This window comes from Elgaria multicarinata, chromosome 9, assembly GCF_023053635.1.
Source record: "Elgaria multicarinata webbii isolate HBS135686 ecotype San Diego chromosome 9, rElgMul1.1.pri, whole genome shotgun sequence".
NCBI classification, from domain to species: Eukaryota; Metazoa; Chordata; class Lepidosauria; order Squamata; family Anguidae; genus Elgaria; species Elgaria multicarinata.
The window spans coordinates 15,629,009-15,651,514 of record NC_086179.1 but is presented as its reverse complement, the minus strand read 5'-3'; the positions used below and the strand labels follow the sequence as shown (position 1 = coordinate 15,651,514).

At 40.9% G+C, this 22,506-nt stretch overlaps 1 protein-coding gene across 6 annotated transcripts in view; it reads left to right on the top strand.

The window, feature by feature from the left end:
- The window catches only part of PLEKHA5 (pleckstrin homology domain containing A5), a 210,163-nt gene that overhangs the window by 178,762 nt on the left and 8,895 nt on the right, over nt 1-22,506 (top strand). For 5 of the 6 annotated variants that reach the window (XM_063134812.1, XM_063134810.1, XM_063134809.1 and 2 more), the window contains 8 exons: nt 4,193-4,255; nt 5,474-5,554; nt 5,691-5,840; nt 9,609-9,710; nt 11,674-11,788; nt 12,005-12,048; nt 14,116-14,236; nt 22,285-22,400. In XM_063134812.1, the coding sequence (XP_062990882.1) occupies nt 4,193-4,255; nt 5,474-5,554; nt 5,691-5,840; nt 9,609-9,710; nt 11,674-11,788; nt 12,005-12,048; nt 14,116-14,236; nt 22,285-22,400 (792 nt within the window). Of the gene's footprint in view, nt 1-4,192; nt 4,256-5,473; nt 5,555-5,690; nt 5,841-9,608; nt 9,711-11,673; nt 11,789-12,004; nt 12,049-13,003; nt 13,193-14,115; nt 14,237-22,284; nt 22,401-22,506 lie in introns of all 6 variants that reach the window. The other variant, XM_063134807.1, reaches the window with a different exon arrangement.

Here is a 22,506-nt window from a genome sequence, read left to right as displayed (position 1 = left end):
TGCAAAGGAGAGGTTGTTCTTTTATCAGTCCCTTCTTTCCGCATTTATCTAATTTTCATTTTAAAATGCCTTAGAACCGTTATCGGCTTCCTTTCACTGACCTTCAAGAGCAAGTATATTTTCAGGCTGAGATAGGAAGTGATAGATTTTATGTTAAATTAGTACATGTTACCGGCTACCTTTTCCACATCTCTGAGACCATAGCAATAGTAGAAGGACATGAGCTACAAGTACTTCCAAAGTCTCGGCCTGTTTAATTCTGCTTTATAATTATTAGATTCGATACATCATCTTCAAGATGTTGATAGTGATGGTCTCAGCTTTTCACTGAAACTAGGAAGCACGTGTAACTTGACGTGGGAACTGTGAGAGTTTCATAATAATTATAACTCATACATGTGCTGCATCTCTTTGACTGCACATGAGATTTTTTATCATCTCATTAGTCCCTTTCTAAGGTTGCCAAACTATTTTAATGCCCTCAGGCTCTGTGAGTTCTGAAACCACAATGAGCTAAATCAATGCATGTATAAGGCCTTGCACTCATGCAAGGACCTTTTACAGGCTTGCAACAATGGAGTTTGTTATGTACTATACGTTATCATAACTATCCATACTTCTTCTGTAGTGAGTATCTGAGAGAGGTATCTGTACAAGATGCAGCTCACTGGTAGAGCAAATGCTTTGCATTCAGAAGGTCCTAAATTCAATCCTAGCCTCCAAAGAAAAAGCAGGGAATATCCCATCTGAAACCCGGAAGAGCTGCAGCTTCTTTCATCCTAAGAAAACCTTCTCAGATGGAGGACATTCAAGAATTCTCTCAGATGGAGACTCTTGAATTAAAAGGCAAGTTATGATAGGAAGTGCTGTTGTTTAGACACCAGGTGTCACTGTCTGTACCCTGATCTTCCGCAAAAACTGTATTCTCTGAAGAGCATTTTGGATAGCAATGTTGGCCTCTGTCTTTGGGTTAGATTCTGGTATGGGATGTCTTTGGTGTGTGTTTTTCCTAATCCTTCAGTGAATCGTAATGGTGATGTTTGGAGTTTTCTTATAGTCTGCTGTGATTATTCTCTAAGGGAGTCAAGTATATTTGAATCTTGTAAAATCAGATCCTATGTTTAGGTGACATTGCCACCACTTTCTATCGAGAGAAGTCTGTTCTGACTTTGGACTTCTTAACTTTTATCGCATTAACTTTCTGCTACAGAACCATCAGCTAAGGAATCCCTGGTCATCACAATGAATTCTGGAGCATTTTGTAGGGAAAACAGTTAATAAAGACCAGATGTTTGGGGCTTTTCTGTTCCATGTGAACTGATAATAGCTCTGGACATCAGTGAGAGAGATCAGTATATCGTGGGCAAGCTGCTATTCAGGCAAACATGTCTGCCATTACCAGCCTTCTAAAGAAGAACCCTGATATCCTTCAAAAGTACACCAGGGTTCCCAGAAAATTACTGAGAGAAATTGAAAGCTGTTGCCACCTTCTGTAGTCTTTCATAGACTAAATGCATTTTCAGTCTGCAGTTCTGGTACCAATAGTAGCCTCATTTAACTCTATGCATACAGACTGGCTTCTGTCATTCTAGCTATTGTTCAGTTCCATATAGCATCAAACTACATGGCTTGCTGTTTTGGTACAACTGCAAACTCTGGTTTGGGGAAAATTGGAGTACACGCGAGGGGAGAGCATGCAAATGTAAGGCTTGCTCTATTGTGAGGAAACCCTGCCATGATTATATTTGAGGTTCTATTGAAAATATGTGGTTGTAAAACAAGTCTCCGTATTATTGTGCTTTTTAAGCTGCAGACATATTTAAATAAACAGATGATCTTCCAAGGAAACTAGATGATAACCAGTAGTATTTTTAAGGGGCTGGATAGTTTTGAGCTTAAAAAGCTAGACAGTTGGTAACGTTTTCAGAATTGTTGCATTGAAAGTGAGAGCTGGATGCCAAAGCATTTTCAAAAATGTACATATCCACTCTGTAATTCATGCAAATGAATGCCTATTTCTCATCTTTTTGCTGTTGTGAGCTTGGCCAGATTTACATTGGCCATGTTTGAGCATATCTATATTTTTATTTTTTTTAAAAAAAGATATTTCCATTCTTCAATTCTTTCTCCTGCCAAGATTGAATCTGTAGTACATTTTCAAGTGGGTTTAAAAATGAGAAAGCCCTGTTAGGTACTAAACTTCATCCCAAATTAAAACCTATAATCTTCATGACACACAACAGTGCTGTGGCTTTTTCATCCCCTGGTACTCATTCCATTAAATGTTCATTTCAAAGCAAGATTACTTATATGGCTTTAATACACTGTGCATACTCTCAGATTGTCACCCAGTGCATTTGCATGAGGATATGCCTTGAAATGAAACACTTAAAAAGTCTTCTGAGGATCTATTCTGTGGTTGTAGTGCTTGTATGGCTAAACCCCTGCTTCATCCTTGCATTTGTAGTTGTCCCTTAAAAGCAGAGATAAGGCTTACAATGTTATACTGTATACAAATATACTGTGTATATATGTGAAGGTAGAGAGCATGATTAATGTATGGGCAATGAACAAGTATGCTTTAATGTAAATAAGGTTAAAATGTTCATTACACTGGCCTGGTTACAGATGTAACGATTGGTTTCATGTTGTGTTTTGCCAATTTCATCCCCTTCTCTCACCCACCTTCCATGTCTGCTTTAAACAAGTTCTGATATTTATGTCCGCGTTGTCACTTGTTGTTATTGGTGTTTAACCAGATTGTCACTTAACTAGAGTTGGCAAACTTTACTTCAAATGTTGGTTTTAAACTCTGGTTGGCTGGGCAGTCCTTTTAATTATCAAGCATAGTTAGTACTGGTGTGCAGACCTAATTATGATTAAACAATGGAGGGCAGGGGAGAGGCAGCAAGGAACACATGAACCTGCAGATTACTCCCAATCACCTAATAATGCTTAGGAGATTGGGGATGTTACATCCACACTTGGCCAGTTTCCCATTCATTAATACGTTACAAAAATGCATTTGCTCCAATGGAACAAAGAGTCTTGTGACACCCTAAAGACTATAAAATTTGTTAGTCTTCAAGGTGCAACAATGTTCTTGCTTTTCCCTCTCTGGAAATGGCTCAAATGGATGACCATAGTTATGTCCTGTCAGATTATTTTTTTTAAGTATCTTGCTAATAGTCAGTCTAAAAGCTAGAGGAGGAAAGAAATTAACGTATTGACAATCTGCCTTCACAAATGCAGTTTGATTGTGTTCGCTGCCACTCTATTTAGCAGTTTATAATCTTGGAGGAAGGATGTACAATCAATAATAGTGGAACCATATACAGGAGAGTCAGGCTGGGAAATCTCATGTACTCATGTTGGTGCTTAGAAATTTAAATGTTTTTTTTCCAGCCCACAGTACAATCCCAAGTATTTAATCCTCCACTATCTGAATCTACTGTTTCTCCTCCATGTAGCACCTCCCTGTGTAAATATTTCTTCCTTTTATCCAATTTTTAAATAGGTGGAAATATTTGCATATCCACTAGGCATTTGGATAAAGGAGTTTGTAGTGTAGGAGCTGTTCCTGTTGTGTTGAAAGCCTTATTTAAAGCAAAGCTGAGAGAAGTACAGTGAAGTCACCAAACCTGCATGCCAAAGACAGTGTGTTTATGGTCTTCAGTGTTGTCTCAACAGATAATGTCCTTCTTTGTAAATCTCAAGTAACTCTTGAGTTTTTCCAAGAAATAAAATAAAGGCAGAATGGGGATCCATATCCTCACCTAGAAATTTAGTCATTGTTATCTATAATTACACAATGCCAAATCATTGGTATCTGCTTGTTTGTTTGATTTGGTTCTTGCTTGTTTGGACAATTATCAAAACTAAATTTATGTAATTTTTATGAATTCTGAAGATCACAAGTGGAACGTAATTCCAGTCTCAGCTTTGGTTAACTTCATAGCAAGAATAAATAGCTCTGATGTACCTTCCCCTTTCTGACAATCCATATTTGGCATTCCATCATAAACTGAGATTTACATGGTGTATGTGTTGATTAAATGCATTCAGGCATACTATGTGCTTAACATTTCAATTTGAAGTAATTTATGCTTAATTAAATGTTAACTTTAGACTGTACTCTGCTTTGCATGATTTTAGTGAAGTTGTTTGATGGCAGTGTTCTTCCTTATTATAGCTGGCACAAGATGAATGTAGGGGTACTCTGTACAAATACAGATCAGAAGACCTGGATATTGATGTAAGTACTGTTAGCTTGCTGCATGTTGAATTGAAGTGTTTTATTAAACTGGTTTGTTTGACTCATGCAAAAATAGTTCAAGTTGAACATGACATTAGTTTGTCCCAACTCTCTGACTTCCTAACGCAGAGCTGAGTGCACTATGAGTCTGTGTTTGAATGGCTGTGAAAATTGTATAAATGTTGCCCCCTTGAAAGATCAGAAACCTCTGAACCCTGCCTTTCAAAAATAGGATCAAACAGAGTAGCTTTTCTGAGATGGGATTTGATATAACCGTGGGGCCAGAGCCTTAATATACACTTTCTTGTTTGTATAAAGTAGCCTGTGTAATAACTGCATAAGAAGTAATCACTCTGTTGATCTACAACTGGGGAATAACTGTATTGAGTTTATCTTTCAGATGTTCCGTTATAAATTCAACAGCATTATTGATTTCCCCCACTCCAGTATACAGGTCATCCTATCCCAGATCTTCAAGAACAGGATTGTGCAATATTATATAATGAGATAGCCATGCCCTGAATGCACACAGTCTGTATTACGAAAAAAAACTACCCACTCACTTGGCTCTACCAAAAAGACATCCCTCCCTTCTTCATAAACCAGCCTATTGCAAGTTTCACCATCCTCTGTTGGTCATGGTCTAGTATCTTGCGAAGTTCCAGTGTCTACACACAGCTCCGTATGTGCAGAAGTTGCCCCCTAATAGGGAATACACTGTGCACACATCATAGATTCCCCATTTTATTTATTTATTTATTTATTTATTTAAAACATTTGTATCCCGCCCTATATCACTAGGATCTCAGGGCGGCGTACAGATAAAATCATACACTATAAAACAATGAATATACACAGCTAAAAACAGGGTGTGTATGAAGTATTCCGTGCCTTGAAACAGATCTCGATGTACACATAGACTTCCACGCTCTCAGAACAACAGTTATATACATGGATTTCTAAGAAGAACACCCTGCTCTGGTTCATATACCCACTTTAGGATTACAGTAATAAGGTTATTATTTATTTATTTATTACATTTTTATACCGCCCAATAGCCGAAGCTCTCTGGGCGGTTCACAAAAATTCTGCTACCAATATATATTTTCCTATTTCAATAAGTGTGTGTGTGTGCGCGCGCGCAGACTGTGCATCAGTTGTCTTATGCAAAGCAACTAGTGGCACTAATTACTATCACCAACTTCTCTTCCACGCTAGACTAAGCTTAGCCGATTATGCGAACAAGACAAAGTGGTGCAGGCCCTTGAAGAGAAGCTTCAGCAGCTACACAAGGAAAAAGTAGGATAATTATATTTATTACCCCAAATGGATGTTATTTTGCACGCTTTATTATCAGAACACTGATAAGTGAAGTAAAAAAGGAAATCAGTCCAATGATGCAGAACATTAAAAACTATTCTTTTTATTACCATAGTACACGCTTGAGCAAGCTTTGCTATCAGCCAGTCAAGAGATAGAAATGAATGCAGAAAATCCAGCCGCCATACAGAATGTCATCTTACAGAGAGATGATTTACAGAACGGACTCCTTAGCACTTGTCGAGAAGTGTCTCGAGCTACTGCGGTAAGTAATGCAATTTTTCTCCAGCTAGTAAAACTCAGTGGTGTGTTAAGCAATGGTTCTTTGTGTAGGTTTTTTTTTTTAATTAGCTGTCTATGGATTTGTTCTTTATCACAATCCAGCAAACATTAATTTGTCTTGATTTACCAATCCTCATGTGGCATAGGAAAGGGAAGGGGGTCATTTTACTACAGTGGAAGAAAATAATGTCTTTATTTTAGAAACTGATTAACAATTGTAGAGATGTGTGCTAGCTGTTAAAGCTTTAGTCAGTTTTTAAATAAGATTGAGCATGATCAATCTAAAGCAGGGGTGGGCATCTTTGGGGAGTTCAGGGGCCATTCTCTGCCGCCGCCCCCCCCCCCCCGATTCCCCCATGGGCCACACTTCTGCCACCACAATCTGCACTAGGGATGTGCTCCGCTTCTCCTCGAACCGGAGAAGCAGGAGCGGAGCGGGGGGCTTCGCCTACCCTTAAGGCAGAGGTGAAGAGGATTGGGGGGCCGGCGGAGCGTGGCGAAGAGGATCGCCTCAATCCGGAGCTTCGCCTGAAGGTAAGTGGGGGGGGAGGGGGACTAATCTGGCGCTGCCGGCGCCGCCATCCATGCGGCGGCGGCGGCGCCAGCACCAGGTAAGGGAGCAGGGAGGAGGGACGCTTACCTTCCTCCATCGCCGGCTTCAATTGAGGCCCCGGTTGAAGCTGGAAGTGAAGGCCGAGGCCTCTTCCGGCTTCAACCGGGGCCTCAATTGAATCCCGCGACGGAGGAAGGTAAGGGGGCGGCGGCTGGGCCAGGGGCCGGGGTGGGGGTCTGGCCTACCTGGCACCACCGGCACCACCATCCATGCAGCGGCGGCGGCAGTGCCAGGTAAGGGAGCAGGGAGGAGGGACGCTTACCTTCCTCCGTCGCCGGCTTCAATTGACGTCCCGGTTGAAGCTGGAAGTGAAGGCCGAGGCCTCTTCCGGCTTCAACCGGGGCCTCAATTGAATCCCGCGACGGAGGAAGGTAAGGGGGCAGGGTGGGTGGGTGGTTTCTCTGGCGCCGCCGTCGATATAGTGACGGCGGCGAAGCCGGATCTCGCTCCGCGGAGCGGGAGACGGGCGGAGCGGCGTGAAGAGGATCGGGCCACGAAGCGGATTGGGGGGTCCGTGCACACCCCTAATCTGCACCCTGTGGAATTCCATGGGGTGGCAACAAAAAAATTGGACACTACAGAGCAGTAAGTAGGTCCAAGTTAGCTTGTTCTCAAGGTAAATTTGACCTTTTTATTTCTCTATAGAAGGTACAGAGTGGTAAATAGGTCAAATTTAGCTTGAATTTTTTTTTAAATCTGACATATTTGACGCTCCATAGTGGTGAACTGCTTGGTTTTTTTTTGCTGGCGTGAATTTCAGTGGTGGGGGCCACATACATGTTGTCCACGTATAATCCAATGTTTCTGATCAAATTGTCCCTACTGACAATCCAGTACTACTTCACTACTATTCAAAGCTTGGAAACCCACCACCACCAAATCTTGCTGCACTTCTTTTCCTACCAGTTAGGATAACTCTGATCCCTAGCCTTTCCACCTGCCACTCCCATCTGAATGCCACTGAACTTTTTGCCAGTGTCTCCACTAGTTATCAACCTCATCTGTGGTGTTGGGAATCTCAGTTTGGCAATCTGGATTTAAATATTGCCAGCAATCCTGGTATTTGTGGAGTTACTAAGGAATAGCATTTGAGTATATCCTAATTTACATTGCAGAGCTTTTCATCAGTCAGGAATTAAAATGAACTGAATAAGAAGACATATTTAGAGGTTTCTTGAAAGGGGGAAAAAAACCCAAATGGTTCCTTAGCATTACATTTGTTCTAGTCCCAAATCAGCACTGATAGTGTAGTATCCTGTCCCCACATACCAGATGGGAGGTAGCCATTCTGTAGGATACCTGTAGTCTTGCCCTATCCTTCTCTCTCATCCCGGTAGGGTGGGTGAGAGATGATCAGTGCTTCCTTGCTGGAGAGAGTATACAGCCTTCAAATAACTAACGAACAGCCTTCAAATAACTAACGAACGGTTATGCCAGAATAGATATATCCATTAGTGTTTAAGATGTCACAAGATTCTTCATTGTATTTGCTGCTAGAGACTAACACAGCTACTATTCAGGAAAGAAAGAAAGTCTCATGCTTGTGTTTGCCATTTATTCTTAGCGGCTTCATGACCATTCCTCTATGTTAGTGGCCCAGCAAAACAGTCCTTGGACTTCTAAAGAGGTTTAAAGCTTTTATAAAGCAAGCCTTACTACTGCTGATGTTTTTCTTTTCCTCCATTTGGAGAAATGAAGCACTTAAAAGGAACATATAGCACAGCTGTAAATCCCGTGACACCGGGTTGAAACCAAAGCCAGCATGAGCGCAAGGACACTTACGCAAGGGGAATCTCCCCACCACCTCCTACTAATTGCAACCTCCTATACCCCCCACCAAAAGTGTCTCCTGCATGTAAGGGGAAAGACATGTGAGGTGGGCGCAGTGTGATGCAAGGAATTGGTGGACCTTGCCACCTGCTGCAGGAGATTCCCATTGCGTGAGCATCCTTGAACTAAAATGAGAGACAACTCATTATATCCAAGGAAGAGGACCATAGCTATAACAGAGGAAGCCTGAAGAGATCTACACCTCACCCCCATGGTACTGCAGCCCCCTGCCCGGAATGTTAAGCTTTCATTTTGTGGGATGGAAACTGTGCTCTGCTTCGCTTCAGTTTGTAGAAGCGATAGCGGAGCGGCCTGATTCGCCTCCACCAAAGGCGGAGATGGATCAGGGGTCGGGGGAGCTGCGGATCGAGACAAAGCGGATCCTTCGCCTCAATCCAGAGCTCCGAGAAAAAGATACGTGTGGGGGGAGGAGAGCTTACCTGCTTCCATCGTGGTCCAGCGGCGGGCTTCAACTGAGGCCCAAGCCTCAAACCGGAAGAGCAGGCTACGGCCACAGCCTACTCTTCCGGTTTGAAGCCTGGCCCTCAGTTGAAGCCGGCGCTGGACCGTGATGGAGGCAGGTAAGCGGGGGGGAGGGGGGCCTTACCTGGCTCTGCCGCCCGCCGCGGTCCGTGTGGCGGCGGATGGTGGAGCCAGGTAAGGAGGGAGGAGGACTTATTCGCCCTCCCCCCATTTCGTTCCCCCTTCCCCACTTACCTGCCGTCCACTGTGGAGGCAAGTAAATGGGGAGGGGGGGGCAAAATGAAGGGCGAATCACGATCCGACCCTTCGGATCTCACTCCAGGATCCGATCCAGAGCAGGTCGGGGGAGGGCTGGATCGAGCTGTGGAGCGGGTCGGGGGGCTGGTGCACAGCCCTAATGGAAACATTACTCACAAAGAAGTGAACCTGCTCAGGCCTTCCTGTGATCTGGCTGACCAGTTTAAAGGTGTTAGAATGGTTGAACAGCACTCAGCACTTCTGTAATTAAAATTTCCTTCATTAGATTAGAGCGATTTAAGTAAATAATTCTAAATCTATTTTCTACTTTTTTTTTAATGTTTTACTGTTTCTTATTGACTTAACGATGTTTGCTCCACTACCACCTTATTCCTTTAGGATCCAGCCCCACCATATTTCTTGCAACAAAACTTGTTAGGATCTAATAAATGCTATTGAATTACATTCAGAGGGTCAGTTTATTGTTCTTAATCATGTGTGATGTCAGGTTTTTGATTTGCACATTTGATAATGGGGCAAACCATTAAAACTAATATACGTATTCTTTATCTATACATATATATTCAGGAGCTTGAGAGAGCTTGGCGGGAATATGACAAACTAGAGTATGATGTAACAGTCACAAAGAGCCACATGCAGGAACAGCTGGAGCGGCTGGGGGAAGTTCAGGTGCGACCAGAACCTCAACACGATATCAGATCAATTTGTATCAAATATAATACCAAATTTATCTGTTTTCTTTATTTATGGTATTTGTATTGGCCACCCAATAACATAGTTTTTTGAGTTGCTTATCGATGATATCTGCTTATAGATGTGATCTGTAAAGAGTTTGCTGGGTTTTTTTGTAAAAATACGTGTAAACCATAATTGGGTGAAGCAAACTGATGACTTTTCTACAGTTTAAATTATCAGAATTAGCAGCATTGTTGCAGTCATTGGCCTTATACACATGAGGCTTATGCACATTTCTATTGGAGGTGTTTATTCTTGTGTGCCAAGTTGCTGTTTCTCCCCTTCCATCATAGGAGTAGCTGAACAAGTAAGAATGATAGTTCATAAATCTGCTTGCAGTTATGCAAAACTCCATATGCAATCTCATTAAAACTCAGTGGATAATTACAAAACATTGAAGCAGACGTGCTTGCATATGGATTTCTACATTACAATTTGTTTTCCAGTATTAAATAAAATGACTCCATTCTTTCACAAATTTAGGATTTTCTCAGTCTCACCTGCCATGCTTTGCACACAATCATTTTGAGATTCCCCACCCCACCCCTCATTTCTCAGCAATTAGCAACTTTGTTGGTACTAATCAATTAGATAGCATTGGTTGACGAGAATGAAGAAGTCCAAACAACATTGTTTAAGGATCTAAGATTAAATCATAACAGGTTATTCTGTTTGTCTCTTTTTACATGAGCAATATCCGCTTATGTCCCTACCGATTCTCCTATACCCCACAGATTCCGTTCCGCAAGGGGTAACCTGAAATGAACGGAAACACTCATTTCTGGAAGACGGCAGGTCAGCAGAGCTTCCATAAGTGAGTTCCATCGACCTGCCTCCTTTCAGAAACTAGTGTTTCCGCTCGTTTTGGGGCTGCCTCGAGGAAATGTTCAATCTTGCTCCCATAAGCAGTGTGTCGCACTTGCACAATGGAATCTACAGGACCCACCACTTGCAGAAGGGAATCGGCAGGGGCGTAAACGCTCTGTTGGATACTACCCCTTATCTCCACAATGCTAGTATGTCTGCAGTTCCCAAGACACCCTGATGTTGTATTTCCATTTGACAAAGATTGACCAATAACAATCACTTGAATTTCTACCAGTTACTATAGGTGGCTGAATGCAGTGATTGGTAGTGAAGAAACAAAATCTCAATTCCGTCTCTGGTACAGGCAAAATTTGGGGCAGAGATTAAGAAGCTCTAGAAAAAATGTACAGTCTTTCAGTTTTCCTCTCACTTCAACACAATCACATCTGCCAAAATTTGGTTAACAAAACTAAGAAACAAAAACTTTGAGAAAGTATCATCAAAACATAACATGCAAGCACCTGCTTAAACGTCCTCCTTTTGTCCTTCGACAAGGACAAATCGTCCTAGTACTAGAATATTTTTTAACCGAGGGAGTATTAAATGCGTGGTCCTGCCTTTGTTCTCCATACCCACATTGCCCTCCCCTCACTCAGAACAGGTCTTGGGGTAGGTGGAAGCAAACAGCTCCAGGCAGCCCAGGGCATTTAAGAAGCAAAGGCAACCTTGGGAGATTTGTTGTCTGCACAAGGCCATTGTTTAAACCCAAGGAAATGTGATTTTCCCAGGCTTTTTAGTCTGTCGGTTTTGCTTTTTGAAATGTTATTGTGTTTTTAAATCTTTCCACTGCTTCTGGCTTTTCCCCCTTGTTTTTATTTTGTTTAAAACATTTAAAGTTTTTATATTATGTGTTATGTTGTATTTTACGGTTTTACTTTTTGTGAACCACCTAGAGAGCTTTGGCTATTCAATAATATAGAAATTTAAGAAATAAACAAGTTTGCATAATACTAGCTAAGGATAATTAATCCTTGGATGCTTTTAAGAAACAGCAACAAACTGTCTCAATGCTAACATTTGTCCTTGGCAGAGTGAGTCAGCTGGTATAGAGCGTGCTCAAATCCAGAAGGAGCTTTGGCGAATTCAAGATGTCATGGAAGGTTTGAGTAAACATAAGCAGCAAAGAAACAGCACTACAGAGGCAGGTAAATTAGTGCTTTGACCTCCTTAGAAGCTGGGGGAAAACAATTGTACAAGAAATAAATTGTATGTTCATTCTTGCTCGATTGGATATAGTCTGATTTCATAAAGATTGAAAAGGAAATATGTGAGCTGTTAATAATTGCAAAGCTACACATTACTACCTGGATTTTAATTCATTGCTCACTATGAAAATAATATTATTGTTTGTTTTTAAATAGGTATCATAGCATCAAAGGCATTTTCATCTAAGTATAAAAATGAGGTATGTTTTTAGTTATTTTAAAGAATCAGTTTAATCTTTTTCTGATTAACGCTCCTATTTGTTGGTTTTATCAAAAATATGTGTGTATTTAGTCTGTTTAAATAAATAAATTTAATAACTAGGTTTCTTCTAAAGTCTAAATGCCTAAATTGTAATGTTTGTGTATGTTTTGTGACTCCTTAATCTTACCAATTCATATATCTCTTCCATTTGATTTTTCCCTTTATCCAGGTTTCCCCCCAGCAAATGTAAATCTTGATTCTTTTCCTCACCAAGCACACATTTCATATAGCAAGAAATGCTGCTTTATTTGTGTATTGTTGCATACAGCCTCAGTTGAGTAAGGACTGAGCACCCATAACTCCCAAGTTGAAACCACTTGGAGTTGGGAGTACTCAGTACCCCTGAGCCTGTAATACCACCAGGAAATGGTAGCTTTAAAGGGACACTGTCAACTACATGTGGGAGCCAATTCATAACAGAACTAGATAGATGTTTAATTTTAGGAAAGCCATTACATGTTTAACTGTTTTCATAAAAACTGGGTGAATGGGGTAGTATTCTAAAATTGATATGTATGGCAGTGCACCAGTTCATGAAATATAAGGAAAGTGGCAAATGAATTGCCAGAAAAATTACCATAAATATTCTTTTTAATGCAGAAAGCTGACCCAGCCCTAAGTGAAGTTCCTTTATTTGTTTGGTGATGGGTGGGGACTGTTTTTGAATTGGGGGGGGCAAAATATACAAATGGTGAGAAGAAAACAAATCTGTCAATATTCCATCTTTGTGCGCAGCAATGATGCAGCTGAGATTTTCAATCTGTCCCTCTCACTACAGCAGTGTCCCTTTAATTCCAAACTGTGATATAACTGCTGTGAAATATTTGAAAGAAGTTGTAACTCTTGTGCCAGATGAACACATCTAAATAAGGTGACTGTTCTGCAATCTTTAGGAAGAGGAAGTAGTCCCACCTCGTCCTCCACTCCCTCGGTCCTATGACTTTGCAGAGCATCCTCCCATAATACCCCCTCTGCCCAGTGATAGCAGCTCCTTGCTCTGTTATAGCAGGGGCCCAGTACATCTCCCTGAAGAGAGGAAGATTCACCAAGTTCAAGGATACCAAAGAAATGGAGCTCACTGTGTAAGTGGCCACAATTGCCACATTGTTCATCAAGCATTTCCCCTCCCAACCAACCCCACCCACGTACAGTTGCCATTTTATTTTGACATTCAGCTAACTTTATGTTGTGGTGTCCCTTTTTTATGCTTCATTGTGTTATTTCTAGCTGCTTTATTCATGTTTGCCACTTCTGTTTTCATCAATATACCTGTGACTCAGTCTGGTTGCATTTTGTGTTAGGGTCAAACAAAGTCACATCTTTGTGACTTCCTGTATCCCTGGTCCCATGTTCGGAACCAGAGTTAAGCTTTTGCTATGTTCCATTGGGGTGTGTATTTTTTTAAAAAAACATATTTATTCAGAGCCGACAATGTACATAGCATTTTCTCAAGTTCAGTAATCAGGGAAAAGTCCCTCTCCCAGTCTAAATTTACACTCTAAATTTAGACAGTGGGGAAATGGGGTGGAGGAGAGCCCATTTCCCAAAGTTTGATACTCCTTTAGTTTCCCCATGAAATCTGAGGATAGTTTCACACAGTTGTGAAAATAGGTTCTGGATGATGATTTGCCATGCAATTCATAAATAATAAACAGCACATTTGCTTTACACTGTATGTTTTCTCTAACCTAATCTGGAGTAGTTTGGGGGGCATATGAAGATCAAGGGAGTAATTTTTGGAGTTTCTCTGTTAACTTTCAAAATGAATTCCACCATTTTGGACCCTCATCAAAGGAACCTTTTTGGCACAACGAAAACCCCATACCTAGAAATAAATCTACACAAAATGTACCAATCTTGAGTTTTTTCTGAGCCCTTAAAATAAAAGGGTGTTTCAGAGCATAATGCCAACTTTGATGTATGCGTTGGGCAGCCATTTTGCTGTTGTGTTCTGGCACATCTCATGAGCGAATTTAATGCATACTTTGCTATGGTTGACTGCTAGGGTCCCGATTACCGGCTTTATAAAAGTGAGCCTGAGCTAACAACTGTGGCAGAAGTTGATGAGTCAAACGGAGAAGAAAAGGCAGAGCCAGTTTCTGAGTCAGAAACTTCTGCAACTAAAGGTTAGTAAGATGTCTATTTGCTACAAAATAGTTTGTTTGTTTTTCTACTGACAGGGAATATGGAACTCTGTAATCTCTCTGAAGAAACAACACAATTCGCTATAGTTTTACAAATAGAATAACTTTTTCTTATCATAAAGGAGACAGCTAGTGCAATAAAAATTTAATTTAATTATATGAGAAGGCTTTTAGCCAGTCACAGCAACAACAGCAAATTGAAAATCAAAGATAATACTGAGAATCAACCCTGAAATCCATATTGACGCTGTGTCTAATCACATCTCACACATTCTGCGCACATCACTTCTTCAAACAATTGTTCATTTTCTGTCCTTGCCCTTGAACACTTATTCGGGCTTTGTGCATGCAGTTTCCTGCATTATTTGGCTAGAACATCCTTGAAGGCAGTTCCACAAAACTTCAGATTCATCAGAAGACAGGAAAACAATGTGTCTCGTTTTTTTTTAAAAAAAGAAAAGTGTAAGTTGGTCATTGTCAAGTTGTTTCTGTCTTTTTAGGGTATTATTCTTCACCCTGAAGTTACTACCAATACCTACTTTAAATCCTCCTGTCCTCCCAACTCTGTTATCTCCATGCTGTTCTATTAAATTTTAAGCCTGCAGATGGGGGGGGGGGAGGTCTTGTTTAACTCTTAACTTGTTTAATTGTTTAACACCTAATTATAAAAAAAATGCCTTGATGTTATTATGAATATTTCATTCACCTTGAATTTAAAACCCTTCAGGTGTGGGGGTAGAGAAATCCATGCCAAGTGCAAGCCGTTACCATGGCTATTCTGACCTAAAGAATTTGCTTTCCCCCCTTGGTGAAAGAGTCTGAAGGCAATTTTAATACTGAGAGACCTGTTCTGTTGCTTAATTCTTAACATGATTTTGGTAACCAAATTAAGGGAAGCGTGAAGTATAATTTTACGAATGGACTTGCACGGTCATGTCCCAGGTCAAGCTGTATCTTTTTTCATTTTGCTTTTGTAACAAAACTGTGCTGTGGAGAACATTTGAGCATCAGACAGCAGATTGCTCATAGTCATCGCTTGAGCTTCATGGCTGAACAGGGGTGTGTGCTTGGGCCTCTGACCTTCTGGTGGCACTTTTAGCCACTGGTACCACATTATATGTTCTGTGCAGCCCTGGATTAACCTTTAAGCAATATAAGCACATGCTTAGGGCACCAAGGGAAGGGGGCACCACCAAAATGGAAAAATATACTCTCGAGATTATTTATTTATTTATTTATTTAGAATATTTATATACCGCTCCTCATTGAAAAAATTTCGGAGCGGTGTACAAGGTAAAAATGAAAATAAAAACAGAATACAACAGTTAAAACAAAATTTAAAAGAAGCAAAAACAGAGATTCAAGGCTGCATACTAAGGAAAGGCTTCCTGGAATAAAGATGTTTTCAGGAGGCGCCGAAAGGAGTACAAGGTTGGAGCCTGCCTGACCTCCAGAGGCAGGGAATTCCACAGGAGGGGGGCCACCACGCTGAAGGCTCTTCCCCTGGTGGATTCCAATCGGAGGATGGATCTAGGTGGAACCACCAGGAGCAGGCCCTCGGTTGACCTCAGTGACCGGGCAGGTAGGTAAGGGAGAAGGCGCTCTCTCAGGTATCCTGGTCCCAAGTTGTTTAGGGCTTTGCACACAAGTACAAGAACCTTCAACCTGGCCCGGTAGCGAATAGGCAGCCAGTGCAGTTCCCTCAGCAGAGGAGTTCCATGCTGGAAAGGGGCAGCTCCAGACAACAGCCGAGCTGCAGCATTCTGCACTAGCTCCAGCTTCCGGAGCAGCTTCAAGGGCAGCCCCACATAGATCACATAATTTCAGTAGAGATATCAGATCTGAGTTTTTAATTTCTTATTTCACCTTCAGCATTTATTGAGAATTAATGTCTTGCTGGCTAAGCAATGGAAAGGCCAAGGGGGCACCATTATTGGGCTGTGCTTAGGGCATCAGCTGGCCTTAATCCGGCCCTGGTTCTGTGGGACATATCCTGATGCAACTCACTTAAGTTTGGTTCACCCAAGCAAACAGCATACAAGCCACTTGAGTCAAAAGCTCATTGGGATTGCTCCACGTGGCATGCTGTTTGTGTGGCACAGCTCTCCTTTTGCAGATCCAGTCATTTCTTTACACACTGACAGAATCCTAGGGTGTTTGGGTATGGTTTTTAAAAGCATTTTGTAATGGTGTAAGAATTGTGTTGGGTAGGGAAGAAGAGCCAGAACAACTTCTTCCCACTCTGGCAGCCTTCAAGCCGCTTACCATCCCAATATCTGCATGTGTGAGTCAGGCCTGAGTCCAATTTATTCATAAACACAATTGATTTTCTTCCTACTCCTTTCTTTTTGCGCTTTGGTTCCTGTTTGTAAATGGTCCTTTCCCCCCCCCCCCTTTGTTCTGCCCTAAGAAGAGCCATGCTGGGTCAAACCAAAGGCCAACGTTGTGTTCCCACAGTGGCCAAGCAGATGCGTATGAGAAGTCTACAGTAGAAAATGAGCATAAATAGCGCCCTCCCACTTGTGTTCCTCCTCAACTGGTAGTCGGAGGGAATCATTTCTACAAAGAGGCATTTGCACATCATGGCAATTGTGGGTTAATTAACCCACAGATTGCCAGAATCTAGGCGGAGCAAGTGAGCACACTGCTCATCACTTCTGTTTTCAATTAACAACCTACAATCCCACACCCATTCGTAGGTTGTTAATGGGCCACCTGGACCCGGATACAAACGGGGAGATTTCTTAATTGAAAGCAAAAGCAATGAGCACACCGGAGACAGCAGACTTTCTCGCTCCGCCTAGTTTTTGGCAATTTGTGGGGTAATTAACCCATGATTGCTGTAATGTGTGAGTTGGGTCAATACATATCCATCATGACTAGTAGCCATTGATGCCCCCTATTCTTCATGAATTTATCTAATCCTCTTTTCAAACCAGCCAGGTGGGTGGCTATCACCATCTTGTGGTTGAGAATTCTATAATTTAAGCATTTCCCTTTATCTGTCCTGAATTTCCCACCGTTCCGCTTCATTGGATGTCCTCAAGTTCTAGTACAATGAAAAAGGGAGGAAAATATCTAGCTACCCATTTTCTCCCCACCATACATAATTTTATACTCTTCTACCATATCCCACCTTACCCACCATTTTTCTAAGCTAAAAACCCCCAAACGCTGTACCCTTCCTCATAGAGGAATTGTTTCAGCACCCATTTTAGTTGTCCTTTTCTACACCTTTTCCAGCTCTACAATACCCTTTTTGGGGTGTGGTAATCAGAACTGTACGTAGTATTCCAGTTGTGGCCACATCATAGATTTGTATAAGGGCATTATGATATTGGCAGTTTCATTTTTTTATTCCTTTCCTAATGATTCCTAACATAGAATTTTCACTTATCACAGCAGCTACATACTGGGTCAACATTATCATTGAGCTGTCTACCACAACTCCATTATCTCTTTCTTGGTTAGTCATTGCCAGCTGAGATCCCATGAACATATATGTAAAGTTAGGATTTATTTATTTTTGCCTCACTGTGCATCACTTTACACTTGCTTATATTGCATTGCATTTGCAATCTAATTCTAAAGCCAGCTGCAGTGCATATAAACTGAGTAGCCTGCAGTTCCTGAAAGAAGGTGAAACAGGTTAAAGATAGAAAATAATGTCTTACTGAAAGGGCAGCTCAGCAATGGAACAAGCAGCCTGGGATGTTGTTAAATCTCGTCCTTGGAGCTTTTACTTAAACTAAACTTAAAAACTGGTCAGGTATCTGGAGATGCTGTATGCCTAAAATGTCCTGTCTCCGAGTAGGAGATTGGTCTGTGTTATTTTTCACTTGAGATGGGAAGGTGATCTAGGAAAAAGCATAACTTCACCTACTTTGGTGTGACGTTCCCAAACAACCACACTTTATAACATTCCCTTAAGAAACATGGAATCCATTGTGTTCATCTTGCTAATCTCACAGCTCTGTGTGCTCCTGGCCTAGAGGGATGTTCTCAGATAAGGCAGATGTGAGCAGCTTCTTTCAACAATCTAATAAACCAGAATTGATGCTTTAATAAGAAGATTGTCCTTGCATCCGCTTGTGGCAGAGGAAGTGATGAGCTTGAAGGCTCAGAGTAAATCCTATTAACTTCGTTTGAGAGATTTTGGGTTCTTAGGTAGGGAATGTTAACCTGTGTGTTTGTTCTGCTAATCGCATTCATAGCAGCAATAGTGATCAACAAATTACGCACATTCACTTTGGCAGAGCTGTCAAAAGCATTGTGCGGGAAGCCCGAGAGATGCCAGACACACAGCACTGCAGAGTTTTTAAATTATTGTTTGATATTTATTTCCATCAATATGCAGTGAAAGTTTTATCACATCTGTCTGCCCAAAAGTAAAGGGAGAAAAACGCCATTTAGGAATGGCAATAATATAATCCTTTTATCTGAAAGACGGTATTCTCCCTTATGAGCCTGCCTGTGCTTCGAGGTCTTCTGGGGAAGCCCTTCTTTCAGTCCCACCACCATCACAGGCGCGCCTGGTGGGAACATGGGAGAGGGCCTTCTCGGTGGCTGCTCCAGTGCTCTGGAATCCTCTTCCCAGGGAAGCTAGACTGGCTCCCTCCTTGATATGCTTTTGGAGGCAGGCAAAAACTTTTTTGTTCCGGCAGGCTTTTGGCGATTAATCTGGGCCTCCGTCTGTGCTAAGGTCTTTTAAAATTGTCATGTGTTTTAAATATTTTGAAGTTTTAATATTGGAATATATTTTAAACTTCTGTATATTTCTGTTCATAGGTTTTAAAATGTGTATGTTTTAATTTTGTAACCCTTGAGGCCCAGTATTGGACAAAATATATTAATAATAATTTTATCTGACTAAAAAATTTTTAGATAAGAAATTGGGTCCTCAGCAATGACAAATGAAGGCAGTCCATCCACCCTCCTTGTCAGAAGCTTGTGGTTGTTCTGTTGTGGCAGTTGCTAGTAGTAATGCACCATTTACCGGATGGTGTGTTAAAGTATGCAAAGCAAAAAATAAAATAGGGTGGAATCCATTTTTTTACGGGTCCAGCTATGGAGTGTCGACCACCACCCCTGTTCTGAGAACGAGCAGGGAGGTCTGGGCATACTGCGTTGATTTTAATTGCAGTTTTTGTGGCTGAGCCCAGATAAATAGCTTGAGGTTGCACCTTAAATTCTTTAACAGAAAGCTAGCAAAATGGCAGGACTTTGGACCGCAGTCACTTCGCAATGGATTCCAATGGATTACAAGGAACGAAATTGTTTTACATGTACATTTTTAAGGCCTGTTAATATTTTTACTGTGAGGATTGGGAACTTTTAAAAACTATTTTGTAATGGAGGCTTGGGTCCATTAGGTTAAGAGAAAGGCAGTATAGAAATAGTATAAATAATTTTGTTAGGATTCTGTTCTTTGTACTTTTTGCTTCATATCCTTTTCTTGCTTTACTAAAGATAGTGGAACTTGCTTTTTTTTTTAAGGGAATGTGCTTCAGTATCTCTGAAACTGGACGTTGTGAAACCCAAATTCATGTCTAAAGTATAAAATTGAATTTGCTCCCTTTTTTGTAGTTTTGTGGTTGTAATATGTAGTGATTTATTTTTAATAAGAGTTGCTCCTGCTTCTCTTGTGCATACTATGTTTAGCTTGAAAGCAGTAAGGGTGCTTCAGGTTAATTTATTTATGGATTAATAGTTTATAGCAAGAAGGCCTTTTGGTATTATTTCACGAGATAACTTTCTTTGTGGAAAAACTCCACTAAAACTGAGGTTATAGTATTGCCTTTCCTGTGGTCTGTGGGACCCACTTTATGCATGTTGTTTGCATAAATAGCATAAACTAGTCTTTATTTAATATCCTGCCTTTCCCCCGAAAAACAGCACTACCTAGAGACATGATTTCAATACAATTCCAGCAGTCCTAGCCTCTGTGGAAACAATGACTAGGTATCTTCAGTGTTTACATCACTTATTTTGTTTACCTAAGTCATGCCTTTTAGGGTAAATTTAAAGGAACGAGTTACTCTAAGGAGAGGTATCTTTCACAACTCTATCCTATTTTCAGGAGGGCCTTAATCTACAACATGTTGCCTCCTTTTCTGCCCAGTCTTTTCTATCAGAATTGTGTGTGAGTGAACGAGAGTACAGTTCATTTAATTTTGGACAATATAGGTTAAGGAGCCCGACCACTTTTACCCAGCCTTCTCCTGACTATCTGGTGGGAAGAATTGTGCCTAAGACTCCTGTTCCCTCCCAAAATTTCCTCTCTATACCCACATCAGTCAGCCAGGTCTTCTGGAAGGCTTGGTTGAACTGAGAGTGATTGTGGTCAGGAAGAAAAGCCTTAATGTCTTTTCAGAATGTCACCTTTTTCCTTGCGAGGAAACAGGAGGAGGTTTCTAGCACAAGGTGCTAGAAATTATTTATTTATTTATTGCATTTACATACCGCCCCATAGCCAAAGCTCTCTGGGCGGTTTACAAAAATTAAAACAGTGAACATTAAAAACAAATATACAGAATTTAAAAGCATAAAAACAGACAATATTAAAGTGTTTGTGTATTTTGAGCATACGTAACTCCATCCTCCCATTCTCTTTTGTTATGTAACGGTGTGCTTGGACTAGCGTGATCCCACGACCCCACTGTTCGGAAAAGCCTCTGTGAATTTTTTCTCCACTTTTGCAAACTCGCCCCAAATTTTTCTTTTTCTCTCCCTAGTAGTGTTAAGGCTCCCTGTTGTTGGTCTCCAAACTCCCGCTCAGCCCTGATGTTACACGTGTATACACAGCATAGCTCACGCACCATAGCCCTCAGTTCAGAAAACTAAGCTAATTTCCCCACAACCTGATTTTCTCCACATCCATTGAATGCATGCATGTTTTACTTGCTTTGACCTTTTGTAAAGAACACTCTACCAAGCTAATTTAAGTTAAAGCCTGTTTAATGAATTTCCTATTTTGAAGAAACCTCTGTGTGTGTGTGTGTGTGTGTGTGTGTGTGTGTATGTGTGTGTGTGTGTGAGAGAGAGAATATCCTTGCCAAGGTTAAAAGGTCCCTTAATAAATGCATGTCTTGAGAACATGTGCAAGTTTGTGCATGTGTCTAGAGGAGCACATTTGGTAACTATGCGTGTATTTTTTAAGTACTTACTTCACTTAACAGTTCTCAAAATAGCTTGTAACAAAGATAATAAAAACCAAAGATTAAAATTCAAAGCTCTAAAAATCACGTGAATTAGATATTGCTAAAAAGGCAAGCAATAAAAGCAATTTAACTCTCAACAAACTATTGTCCAACACCATGACAAAGAAAGTGAGGTGTTCGCGATTCCTGTGCTGTTTGTTGTTTTGTATTGCATTGTATTTTATTCTTTAAAATATTTGCATTATGTTTAAAATTTTAACTGTTTGTATGGCATCTTAGTCTTTTTAACTGTTTGTAATCTGCCCGGAGAATATTAGTTATCGAGCACATTAAAAACATAACAAATAAATAATAGTTAATCCACCCAAACTCCCAAACCAATATGGTTGCCTGCTATTCCCCTTACGTAATCCGTATGCCTGCCCCAGTTTCAGCAACTGCTGTAGCAAATCCACCACCATCTGTCCTCCTTCTCACATCTCGTGAATTACTATTGGCAGAACAAGGAAAGAATGGGAGCATGGATACAGAAATTATGAGTCATACAGGAGCGGAACGATCAGCATCTAATGTTCTTTGGCATCGAGGATTGTGTACTTGTACATAGATCCAGAAAGGGTAGCATCAGCACTTAGGCAGGAGATCCATCCATTCATAATCTCTGCTTATTGATCAGCTCTAGCTATAAGCTGTGAAGATTAGATTTCAATGTAATGCGTTATAACATCCTTGTTTTGAGCACTCGCTCTAGAGAGGTGCTGGCTGAAGTCTAATAACAGCAAGGTGAACATGTTTGCCACTTTAACTGCATTTAGAATTCTGCATTATGGCTTTGTAGTGCACTTTTAATCCCATTGTGTTTTTTCATAGGCTCACATTTTCCCATTGGAGTTGTGCCTCCCAGAACAAAGTCACCAACTCCAGAATCTTCGACAATAGCTTCTTATGTGACTTTGAGGAAAACTAAGAAGATAGATCTAAGAACGGTATTTAAAATTAGTGTATCATATTTCTTGCTATCTTCGTTGCTCTGAAGGTGTGAGGCGGGTGAGCATCCAAGATGAACACAGAGGGGCAGAATAGTCTCAGGAT